The 12287-nt window shown below is 37.1% G+C and overlaps 1 protein-coding gene across 9 annotated transcripts in view; it reads left to right on the forward strand.

The window, feature by feature from the left end:
* Positions 1-12287, forward strand: part of NSD2 (nuclear receptor binding SET domain protein 2) — a 99996-nt gene that overhangs the window by 54636 nt on the left and 33073 nt on the right. For all 9 annotated transcript variants that reach the window (XM_064710186.1, XM_064710183.1, XM_064710185.1 and 6 more), the window contains 5 exons: positions 491-656; positions 4630-4796; positions 5282-5773; positions 10058-10202; positions 11224-11301. In XM_064710186.1, the coding sequence (XP_064566256.1) occupies positions 491-656; positions 4630-4796; positions 5282-5773; positions 10058-10202; positions 11224-11301 (1048 nt within the window). The remainder of the gene's footprint in view (positions 1-490; positions 657-4629; positions 4797-5281; positions 5774-10057; positions 10203-11223; positions 11302-12287) is intronic.

Here is a 12287-nt window from a genome sequence, read left to right on the forward strand (position 1 = left end):
TTCAGACATAAAGACAAATATTTCAGTCTGTTCTAGTCTGGGGGGTTTGTTTGGTTTTGGTTTTTTGTTTAATCTAATAGTACATTTGTGTGTATAGCACTTAACTTGATTAATAATATTAAGTACAGAGGGAGGTTGACTTTTCCACATCTTCATCCAGTGCTTAGGTAATGTATTTGAAATCAAATTAAGCCTTCCTGATGGTCTCTCAGAAGTTATTTGAAAAGACAAAGGCAAACCACAGCTTACTTGCCAATATTTCTAATTAAAAACAAAACTGTAATTGGAATGTGGATTTTTTTCACTTTTAGAAAACAAAAGCTATGACTTAAACTTTAAGGTTTTCATTACACATGAAATGCAATTATTGTTTACTAGCAAACATGACAGCACTTTTTTTGAACTATTTCTTATTTTCCTCCTTCTATTACCCCTGATGCATATCTGAAAAAAAGATGATCAGTTTGGCTTTTCTTTTTTTCTTTTTAAGGCTCCTGCTAAGAGAGATCAAACTCAGAGTACCATCAAAGAGGAAAAAGTCCATCTGTTGAAGTATAATATAGGAGATCTAGTGTGGTCCAAAGTGTCTGGCTTCCCGTGGTGGCCGTGTATGGTTTCTGCTGATCCTGTTCTCCATGCCTACACTAAACTAAAAGGTATGTCATTCAGATTTCTTCAGGTAAACAAAATTATTGCTTTGGAAAAATTCTGTTCTTCATCTATGCAGTTAATCAGCAACTTGTCAGCAGGAATGTTAAAATCATGTAAATGCTATTCTTGAGTGTATAGCAGTGTGTCTTTTAACTCAAGTGTTATCTGAAAGATACCAAAATTGTGAGCTGTCAAACTGTGTGGAGTCTTCTTAAAAAAAGAAAAAAAATAAACCTAAGAGTGTTTTCATTGTTTCTGTGGAGAAGCTTGGTAAATTGATACAGGCTAAAAATTTTATTAAAGCTGATGGGAATTAAATATTCCTGATGATTGTGATTTACTAAAAGCAATCTATAATTCAGGCAGCTAAATTTTCTCTGATTCATAGAGTCAGTACTGATATCTACATACAATATTAGTTGATTTAAAATGCAGGAACTGCCAAGTATTAATGAAATTTTTAGGAATGAATCTGTACAATTTCTTAATCTCATTTCCCCTTTGTTCTCTGTCCTGATACCTGAAACTTTTGAGGCTTTAGTAGCAATAAATATTTAGACTACACATTAAGAAAGAGTTGGAAAGGCTGAAAGCAGTGAAGCATTGGGATGGATTGCCTAGATAAATGGTCTGATCTCATTCATAGGAGGGTTTTAAGTACAAATTGGATTAATATCTCTAGGATTATAGCTATATTCAAAATTGGTAGTAAACTAAATGGCTTCTTGAGAACTTTTTCAAGCATTCTTAATACAGTTGTTGGAATGTTACTATAGACTCGTCAGACAAATTTTCCTTGTTGCAGTCTTTCAGAGTTTGGATCAGGCAGTCCCTGTCATTTTTAGTCTTTGGATTATTAGGTCTAATATGACATAAAGAGATGGATTTTGAGAGTAGTAGAGCTGTGTATTTGTTCCTAACAATTGCTCTGTTCCTTGAAAGGAGCAGGGTTTATGTTCATTATCCAGAATCTTCATGGTGCATCTTTATCAGAAACTATAGAAACAGATCCAGGAAAACCCAATGTCTGAATGCAGCCTGTGGAGCACGAACAGCAAGAAGGGCTCACATACTTTGTAATGTTAATTTCCCTTTCTTTGAAGTAATGGGAGTGATGGTCATTTCTCATATTTGCTCTGGAGTGGGTTTGGGCCTGCCTTTTCCTTGAAGAGTTTAGTCAGTGTCTGAGCAGCCATCCTGACTAATAAATGCATTCTGATGTATGTATTTTATCAGTAGGTATTTTCAGTCTTACCTTCCACCTACTCTTTATTATTTAGGCACTATCAAAAGTCTCTTCTTGCAAGAAATAAAAAGGTCTTTTGTCAGTGAATTGTAGAAATACTGAGCTATGTATCTGTATTTTTCATTTCTAGGCGTAGGATCAAGTGTTTATAAGCAGTCTGAATTTCTGGATGTTGCCCCTTGATTTGATCATTCCAGCTGATTAGGCTTAATAAAAATTAATAACTTTCAACTTGTGGGAAGTACATTTTTGTGTAAAAAAGTCTGTGTGAGTCTGGCTAAAGCCCCATCTCACTGAATATCCTGTCTCTGGCTGTGGTCAACCACAGATGCTCAGATACAGAGGAGCACCAGGGAAGAGGTGGGCTCCCAGAACACTCTCCCAAACTGCCAACAATTAGTTGCTTCAGGATTCTGTGGGCCAAAAATTAAGTTTCCGTATGTAACAATCGTTAATGAATATCAGAAAATCAAGGCAACCCCGACGATGGGGAGAAATGATGCATCTGACTCCATTGATATCAGAAGGCTAATGAATTACTTTACTATACTATACTATTCTATACTATATTACACTACATCTAAATTGAAACTACACAAGCACTCAACCCAACAAAACTGCCCAGAATCTTGTGACTGTCAGCCCAGAGTCCTGACACACAAACATGGGTTCCATTGGTCAATGAATCAAAACACTCACATCAGAATCCATTTACCAATTCCCTTCAGGTAAACAGTCTTCCACAATGCATTCCACTTGCTCCAAAACACAGGAGCAGTAAATGAGATAAGAATTGTTTTTTCTTTCTCTGAGGTGCACAGAATGTGAATCCTAGAAAATCCTTGGGAAGTTGTGCCTTGCATTTCTCTGTGAAGAGAAATGCGGCCACAAATGAATGTCATTATTTTATCCAGGAGCATTGGTACAAATTCAACTCTCAGAGGGTACCTGAACATTCACCACTAGGTTTGTGACTCTAGTGGCAGGAGCTATTACTTAGTCTCCTTAATTAGGCAGTTGCAGCTGTGCAGCATTACAGTGCAAAAGGAGCACAGTGCCTGCCTGCTTGGCAAGTGGGCTCTTGGCAGATCTTTACAGGAGGTTGGAATCCTAGGCTGTGGCTTCTCTGTATGCAGCCAGGGCATCCTGGTAAAATAGACAGATTAAGTCATAAGAGCTCTGTAGTCACTACTTAAACATTTTCTTGATGAGCACAAAGTTATTGCTGTGCAAGACAGTTTTTCCTGACTAGGCAACTCTGGAACATATGTTAGATTACTGATTGGATGTGTGATGGTTACAATCCCAAGACTTTCCCTCTGCCCGTCCTCTAGATTCTCATATCTGATCTCAGATGAGTCATTACAGTTCTTGTAGTACTCATAGATGTTTTTATATATAGTGTAAGTTCGTAATTGTTATAAAACATTACATGTATATATTAAAATTTTTGCCCATACCATTATTACCCTTCCAGATGTCATATTTTACAAGATTAATCCCCTATTAAAATAATCACCATTATTGGCTGAATCACCATGAAAAGAAAGTTCTTTCTAACTCTAGAAACCCCAAAAATAGAGTATGAAGCAATCAATTAGATCTGTTTGGTGACTAAGCCTGAAGACATGCAGTGTATGAATAATGGAATTCCAAATGGAATCCAGACATAGTTTGAAGTCACCTGTAACAGAATTGTGGCTGTTATTGGTACCTAGTGGGTGTCCATCCTTCCTGAGTTTGTCTGCTGTCTAGTCTATGTGTAGGACAAACTGGTGTGGTGACACTGGAGGAACCACAGGTACTGCAGGGAGCATATTTGATCCAGCAGGATTGAATTTGCAAACACAGAAGTGCAGCTTAAAACCTTTTCTATTTTTAAACAAGACCATAATTTGAACACTTAGCAAACTTACAAGTTCTAATGAGCAAGGTGTTAGAGGACATCTTAAGTGTGATCTCTTACCTCTGCCTTTTAGAAATTCATTGTTAACTGTGAACCCTTTGATGAGTTTTGAAAGTGGTTTCTTCCCCATTTTCTGTAGAATAGCTGAGACCTTGGGAAGGGAAAGGTTGTATGCCTGTATGATACCACAGTGAGACAATGTTCCTCCTGTTTTTCTAGGGGAAAAAAGGAAATATTTTTAGTTTTAGAAGAAAAAATGCTTCTTATTTAGTTGTCAAAATTGTATTTTTATCCCTCCACTCTCCCTTCTGCCAGCCAAATCCTTTATTGATTTCTTTGATTCCTGAAAAATCTTGATTAATATGAAGTTTTGATTGCAAGGGTTAAAAGCAGATTAAATACGTGTCTCTGTTTAAGAATACAAAAAGATAAATTTTAGGAGACTTAGGGAGGAGGCTGAGTGCACAAGCTCTCCAAGCTGTGGAACTTTCTCAGTGTTCCTTGGGAATTAAATGCTGAATTCATTTTCAGAAACACCCAGACCTACATGTAAAGTTAATATACGTGGAAAACTGACAGGTGATTGTAACCTCAAGTTAATTTAGCCAAGCATGTTCTTGCTGGGAATTAAACTCTTGAGCTTTTGGGTCAGACTTCATACATTATCTTTCAGAGACTTTCAGACTGGTTTAAGTGTGTTTTTGAAAGGTTATCCAGTTTTATTGTGCTTTTGTTATGGCAACTGTAGCAGCTTACAGACTTGAAGTCTGCAGGGGCTTACCAGAGTCTAGATCTTAAATACATGTGTTTTTTTTTTAATTTTCAGGACAGAAGAAGAGTTTTCGTCAATATCACGTTCAGTTTTTTGGAGATGCCCCAGAGCGAGCCTGGATATTTGAGAAGAGCCTGGTGCCCTTCAAAGAAAAAGACCAGTTTGAACAATTATGCCAAGAGAGTGCAAGACAAGCCCTCACTAAAGCAGAGAAAATAAAGGTAAGAGGTTCCCAAATCAGGCAAGATTTGGAGCTTTTTATTTTAGCATTACAGAGATGTATGGATATAAATAGGTATTATAAAAAGCTTAAAGACAGCTTGTTTTACAGGAGTCTTACATTTCATTTATAGATGCAAAGGATGGGGTGATTTACCACTGTTTGTTACTCAGTAAACATCAGTACTCTTCTGCTTTGTCATGGATTTCTCTGTGGTGTCAGTTGTATCCAGTACAGCTTCATTTGAACTCTGAATCACAGACCTGCATGACAATTATTTCCCACTTTTTGTTACTCACTAAACATCAGTACTCTTCTGCTTTGTCATGGATTCATCTATGGTATCGGTATTATTAAACACAGCTCCATTTGAGCTCTGAATTCCAGACCTGCATGATAATTGGTCTCTTGGGGTTGTTTGATGTCCATGTCAGCGTTTTGCAGTCGCAGGTGGGCAGAGGGCTCACGGGCTGTGTCGTGTTGCAGATGCTGAAGCCGGTGTCGGGGAAGCTGCGGCCGCAGTGGGAGATGGGTGTGCAGCAGGCCAGCGAAGCTGTGGCCATGACAGTGGAGGAGCGCAAGGCCAAGTACACCTTCATCTATGTCAGGGACAGACCCCACCTCAACCCTCGAGTGGCAAAGGAGGTTGGCATTGCTGTGGAACCCTTGGAGGAGATGGATGAGTCGTCCTACTCACATGAAGAAACCACTCCAAATCTGAAGTCAGTGAAGGAGTCTGGCATTCCTAGCAAGAGGAGGAGAAGGACATCAAAACTCTCTGCTGCTGATGATATGCAGGAGAGCAGTCAGTTGGAGGATAAGAATACTACTCCTCAAAAGTCATCTGAACAGGCAGAATCCAAAAGAGGGATAGGCTCCCCTCTCAATAGAAAGAAAACTCCAGCGTCTACTCCACGAAGCAGAAAGGGCGATGCAGTATCTCAGTTTTTGGTCTTTTGTCAGAAGTACAGAGATGAGGTTAGTCTCTTTCAGCTGTTATTATTGTTGATTGCCTCTTCTCATTTCTGTACTTGAAGAAACTACTTTACTTTAGTAAGCAAAAATTAGTTATTACTGCACAATCTATATATTCTGGGTTTGACAGTGCCTGCATCAAATCTTATTCTAGACAGAAATAGAGAAAGAAGGGAATGTAAGTGAGCAATATAAACAAGATGGTGATAATTGCTTTTGTATTTCAAGCAAAAGTTGTGTTAGTATCTTCCCACATAAACCAGTAGTCCTTTGTATCAGCCATATTTTGTCTTTAGTGTATGTACCATACAATACATATGCATACATATATGCTCAGACAACGGTAACAAAGATTATGCTGTTCATGGCAATCTGCTTGTAGACAACTATTGCATTCTCTCTGAGGACGTGGCTCAGTTGATTCTGTGTGTTCCCTTATCTTTGAACACTTCAAAACTTAATTTACTTACCTGAAACCTTTTGCTGAGCTTCAAAAGAAGCTGCTTACCAAAGCTTGTAAAAATCACTGTCAGTGTGTGCAATCTTCTGGGACAGAAACTAGGTCCTCTTGAGGCACTTACACTCCAATACAAGGTAGAATAAATAAAACAGTATGTTATTATCAGTTTGTTTTAGGAAGACTTAAAAGTGTAAAAAAAAAGCACTACTGCTGGTGTAGCTCATTACTTTTCAAACAGGACTTACCATTAAATCAGGATTTTTCTTCCTTTCAGTCTTTTAGTCCATTTACAGTACTGTTCCATGATCTGAAGCTAGTGTGATATCTTATGTTTTCTTGTACTATTACATATTGTTCACAGAAGGATCAAGAAGTTAGTGCTGACTTTGTCATACTCTTTAGCTACTGAATGGTTGACTTCATTGTAGCATACTTGTATTAGAAAAGAATTAATAGATGTAAACTTTATAAAGGAATATTGGAAAGCAGATTCTGTTGAATGGAAGTCAATTAGTTGTGGTTCAACTTGGGATCTTATTAGATCATTGAAATTTAAGGTAATATTGAGAATGAAAATGAGCACAATATTACATAAACCTTTTAGTGGGTTTGGTTGAGTTGAGAAGAGCATTGGCATTGCAGTTTGCTGGCTCTGGAAAGGAAATGGTTTTGTAGCCAGACAATTAAATACAGATTTTGACATACTAATTATGAAAAGCTGTATGGGTAAATCATCTGTCTCATGTTGGAGACACATGAGTTCTATTCCCAGTTCTTCTGTAAGTGACATTGCAAGAGGGAATCACCTTGGCCTTCAATGTACATAGCAAGAAGTCTTTTGCAATATTGAGGGACATACAGTTGCTTCTCTGGAAGAAATGAGATTATGATGACTGGCTTTATGGACTCTTAGCCAAACACACCTTGCAGAGAAGAGATGTGCTGAGTCTCTGGTATTTCTGTTTTCTGTGCCAGTTATCGCACTTTGTTCCCTGCTGTTGTTATACTGTAATTTTCAAATTAATAGATGGAAAATATGAAGACTATTAGAATATGTGAAATTGAGGAAATACATGTTTTTCAGTGTCATTTCAGGAAATTGAAAAATTTTCTTAAACTTGAAATTCTCACTGATCATAGTGGCTAATGTTGCACAAAGTTAAAGTAGAAGGAAATAAGTTTAAAAATATTATGTATTTTTAGAGAGAGGGCATCCTACCATTTCTGCCTAGAATACCTTTTAATGAGATCTGTCATGAAAACCCAAATCTGCCTGAATGTGTGATCCATTCTAACAGGTACAGAAACACTTCTGTGGGTAGAACAGAACTAGGTTGTGAAAGCTGCAGATACCTCTGACTGATCATCAGAACCTGTCTTCCCTTTGTCATGATAGGAATTTGACTGGCAAAGTGAGAAAACACCAACTTAGATATTTATGCTTTTTGCCTTTCACGTTGCTTTTAAACTGGCAGGTTCATGCCATTGGTGGAAGGTGGAGATTCTAACCTGAGATTTGGAATGTCCCCTGCTGTTTAGGCTTATCTGGTTCAACTTGCATGACTTGCACCAAGAGTTTGTTTTGCTGTGTCGTAGATGTTCTGATGCTTTAGAAAGAGTGATGATGTTGGCTAAAACACAAACCTGGTTTTGAGCTGCTTGAACTGGTGGCATTGGAGAGTTTAGTGTATGACTTTCTTAGTGTTTGCATGTAGAAACTGAGAAAAAAGGAGCATTACAGACCCCGAAGAGGCTCTCTGTCCCCAGCCTTGGGGAGGGATGGAAGTGAAAGGGATGGCTGAGGACTCCTCTTGTGGGGCCTCTAATAATACCAAGCTCTCTTAAAAGTGGAGCCATTTCTGCTGTGTCTTGCTTGGAGTCTGGCTTTGTGTGGTAGTGAGATTCATATATGGGTTTGATTTTATTATTATTTAACTGCTGGAGAATGTTTTTAATGATTTAAGAGACACACTTCCCACATCCCTGAGGGAGGTGCTGAAAGCTTGGAGCACTTTTGTGGTTGTAGTGGTGCATTAAGTATTTTGTGCTGTTACCAAAGGAGTAAAGATGTGTTTTGTACTATTGTATTGTGTGCTTCCCCTGTGAAAAATACAAGGCTAGTAAGCATAGCAGGGAAGTGTCTCACTGGAGATAAAGGTGTCATTCAAGTGAGAGGCAGAGAGCTATGCTGTTTACATCAATTGATGTGAGCCTCGAGTCTCTTGCGAGGAAAATTAAGGAATAATTTCACTAACATGGAGACTTTGGAGAAGACTACGGAACTTTTTCTTTGCAGGCCTTATTTATAAGGGTCCCTTCACCATTCTCAGTGTCTTTTCCTTGTCATTTCACAGTGCTGCTAGTCAGCTGAAAGTTATTCTTATTTTGTTGAGACTGGAGGTAGTGTTAATGTGTATCTCATTTCTCCCAATAAGCCTAGTTATTTCTTGGAGAATTAAGATTGAGCACAATGACCTGTACGTTTGTGACAGCAGTCAAAATTGATGCTAATTTTGTGTTCTGAAGAAGTGAGATTTGTGGAAGGGGTATCTTGTGGGTTTATGTTCCTCCCTTTCAGTAATGTGAATCCAGTTGCTGGATTTTAATCTAAATTGAGTAGAGGCTTTCAAAGGTAGTTGTACTCCTCAAGCCTTATGCAGATGGATTATGCTAGGTAGAAACAAGGCAATTCTACTAAGAGAAAAATTATTGCATGGATTTCCATACTAGACACTGACCAATGGAAGGAAGGTACTGCAGCTATTTTAATACTTGGAAAAGCAAGAGTCACACTTGCATCCTGTTTGGTAACAGGAAATGTAGTTGTAAGACCATTAATTCTAAGAAATTAAGTTTACTCATTTCACCTTACCAGAAAATTTGTATTTCTGTTCTGTTGAATGGTGTTACTCTTTGAACAATTGGCTTTCTTGACTTAGTTTTTCATTTGCTTTGTGTTTTTGGGGTGTCAGTTACATCACTCATTTTGGGGAATGTTGGGTAATGAGATGAGAAGAATTGTTTTTAAACTTGCTGTTTCATTTTTGCACAAGCATAGTAGAGTTTTTTTACTTGGATGATTAATCAAATCTGATATTCCTTAAGGAGAAGTAGGAGTATACTGAAGGAGTTTGGGAGGACTTTTTTTCCTTTTTTTTAGTATGGGTGTTTTGGTTTTTTGTTTTTTGGGGTTTTTTGGGTTTTTTTTGAGTATACTTCTGGAAACTCTATTAAACTCCATGTTGATGGATATTATGTGTCCTGCTTATAGCATTAAAAAAGATGCACAGCTAGGGTTCATATGCATAATAAAAAAAGATGAATCAATACAGGGAAATTGCATCAGATGCTAACTTATGTAAATCTCTCTGCTGAGTTAGGTGTACTGAGTTCTATGATTAATGAGTTTTGCTCTGAATTGATGGATTTCTTTCTAGGCAAACATATATTCCAGTATTGCTTGCCTGTCATTTATGGATCTATATTTAAACTTCATTGAGAAGCACTACCCTTTTTTTTTAATGACCACAAGACAAGATTTATACTTACTCCACTTACTCCAGTTTTTGAATGGCAAAAGGCAAATAGATACTTCCAAAATTAGTCTTAATATTTCTGAATAAGCTAGTTGATTTTTTCTTAAAAGACAGACAGAGAAGTGGTTATTTAAAGCAAAACTGGATACAGTAGGCTTTATTCTAGTTCTGTCTACAGCAGAAATATTAGCTATTGTTTGTATCCAGTTTTCCAAAGTGATGGAAGTGTGTACACCATTCTTTCCAATAGCCACTTTTTTTTTTAATTCAACCCTATTTCTGCATGTATAGGTGGTTGCTGAACATCCAGATGCTTCAAGTGAGGAGATTGAAGAGCTGCTCGAATCGCAGTGGAACATGCTTAGTGAAAAACAGAAAGCTCGCTATAACACAAAGTTTGCCATAGTGACCTCTCCCAAATCTGAAGAAGACTCTGGTAAACGTAAAACTGTGCTAGTGTACTCTAACTAAATTTGATATACATAGTGGCATTAAACTAAGCACATATTTGAGACCCTGTAGGGAAAACAGCTTTCACTGTTTTCCAGTTTTAATTCTTGGTGTTTGTGCCAATAGCAAAGGAATGCCAATGGTTACAATAAACGCAACCCATGAAGTCTACATTTCTTGCTCATTGTTCTGAAAAGTTGTTATATGTAAACCTTCTGCTGTTTAGACATTGCTGATTTCTCATTCTTCTTCTGCCCATAAGCAGCTGCCATTGCATCCACTGCTTGTTACAAGTGGATGGTGGGAAGGAAAGGTGAAGTGTTAACTGCTAGTAAAATTTGAGATGTTGTTTTTATAGAACAGTTAGAAACGGTTTAAAAAATTTAATCAGTGCTACACCTTTTCTTCATATATGCCTAAAGTGTATTACTTCACATCATCATCAACTCAGGAAGAACTATTCCAGACTTTATTCTGTACCCTTCAGCCATTTGGCATTTTATTGTGCTACTCAAAGTTTTTAGGACTTTGTGCAAGTTTGCAAATACTTTATTTTTTTCTCCTTGTATTTTTGTTGCTTTTTTCTGGTGTTTGTTTTTGACGAACAGTCTCGATTGTTTTCCAAAATATTTGAGGGGGTTTGGAGTTGCTTATTTGAGAAAGGAGGAGGAAGAAGATAGTTTGCCATTTGCATGAGCTTTATCAAATTTAACTAGCTATCATTTTTCAAATTTAAGTAGCTTTACAGCACTGTAAGAAGACTTATATGGAAGTATTAGAAGCCAACAGGTGCTGCTTTGGGCAATGACAAGAATGAGAGGGAGTGTTTGAAAGTTTGTGAGACTTGGAAAAATTTGTATAAAAATGGCAGTCAGTTTTGTTAACTATGTGTGTGTGTGTGAAATAACATCATTTTGTGGAAAATTGAAAAGTTTTTAACTTAAAATTTTAAGTGTTAAATATTTGGATATCAGTTTAAAAAAAAAACACATTCTGTATCTCTCAAGGTTCATCATTGAAGAATATTGGAGAGGCCAAACGTAAAGTGTTTCAAGACTCACCTAAAAGGAGATCAAGATCCAGAAGTAATTGAAATTTGTGTTCTGTGCAAATAGCTCATCATTATAAGTAGCTGTTGAGTGTATTTTTTTATGTAATCGCCCACGTATCATAATCTCTTTATTTTATCTCAGATGTTGTCTTCCTTGACGTTAGAACTTTAATGGATCCCAAATTAAATATCTTAACACTGTAGTGCTGAATTTTGTTCACCTTTCTCAGTGTCATATTGCAAGAAATGTAATTGAAATTGTACCTGTACCAGGTGTTTCTAGTACATATATTGTGTACATTTATAGTTACCTACAGATGAAAATATGTCAGTTCACTTGTTCCCCATCTCAAATCCTCTTAAACTTGGAAGAATGTTGTGGGATTTCTTTTGCTGGCTTTTTGTAAGTAGCAGGTTCTCCTGGAGCCATTTCAGTCTGCTTTGTGGATTCAGTTGGATCATAGAATATGTCCTAGATTGTTTAGATAAGAACATTAATTTGAAAATTATCCATATTTTCAAGTTGCTCTATTTTTAATATTTACAGACATTTGTTCCCACTGAAATAGAATGCTTGTAGCTGTAGGGTAATTTTCAGTTAACATATTTGTGCCCCTGGAGCTTGCAATTTTCATACTAATAATACTCTGTAGCTTCATAAACTAGAGAGTACTGAAGAGTCTAATTAAGTTGTCATTTCATCTTGATGAAACAGACCACTTCCCAAACCCTCATCTATCTTTTTGAGGTGCAGACAATAGTGGAACCTGTGGCAGGGATATGTAGATTACTCAGTGACCTTTGGTATTTAGCAGCTGCTTGAACTTAACAGTGAACAACCATCTAAATATATAAATAACTTTGTGGTCTAAAATGGCCAATGTGGTTCTGTTCATAGGATTCAAGTTCATAAAGAAAGGGATCTTATGGTCTCATGTAAAATACAATCAGCTTGTTAGAGTCTGGAATTGCCAGGCCAGAAAGAGAATTAATCTGTACAGTTGGTGATATCTTTTCCAG

Source organism: Zonotrichia leucophrys, chromosome 4, assembly GCF_028769735.1.
Source record: "Zonotrichia leucophrys gambelii isolate GWCS_2022_RI chromosome 4, RI_Zleu_2.0, whole genome shotgun sequence".
In the NCBI taxonomy this organism is placed as follows: Eukaryota; Metazoa; Chordata; class Aves; order Passeriformes; family Passerellidae; genus Zonotrichia; species Zonotrichia leucophrys.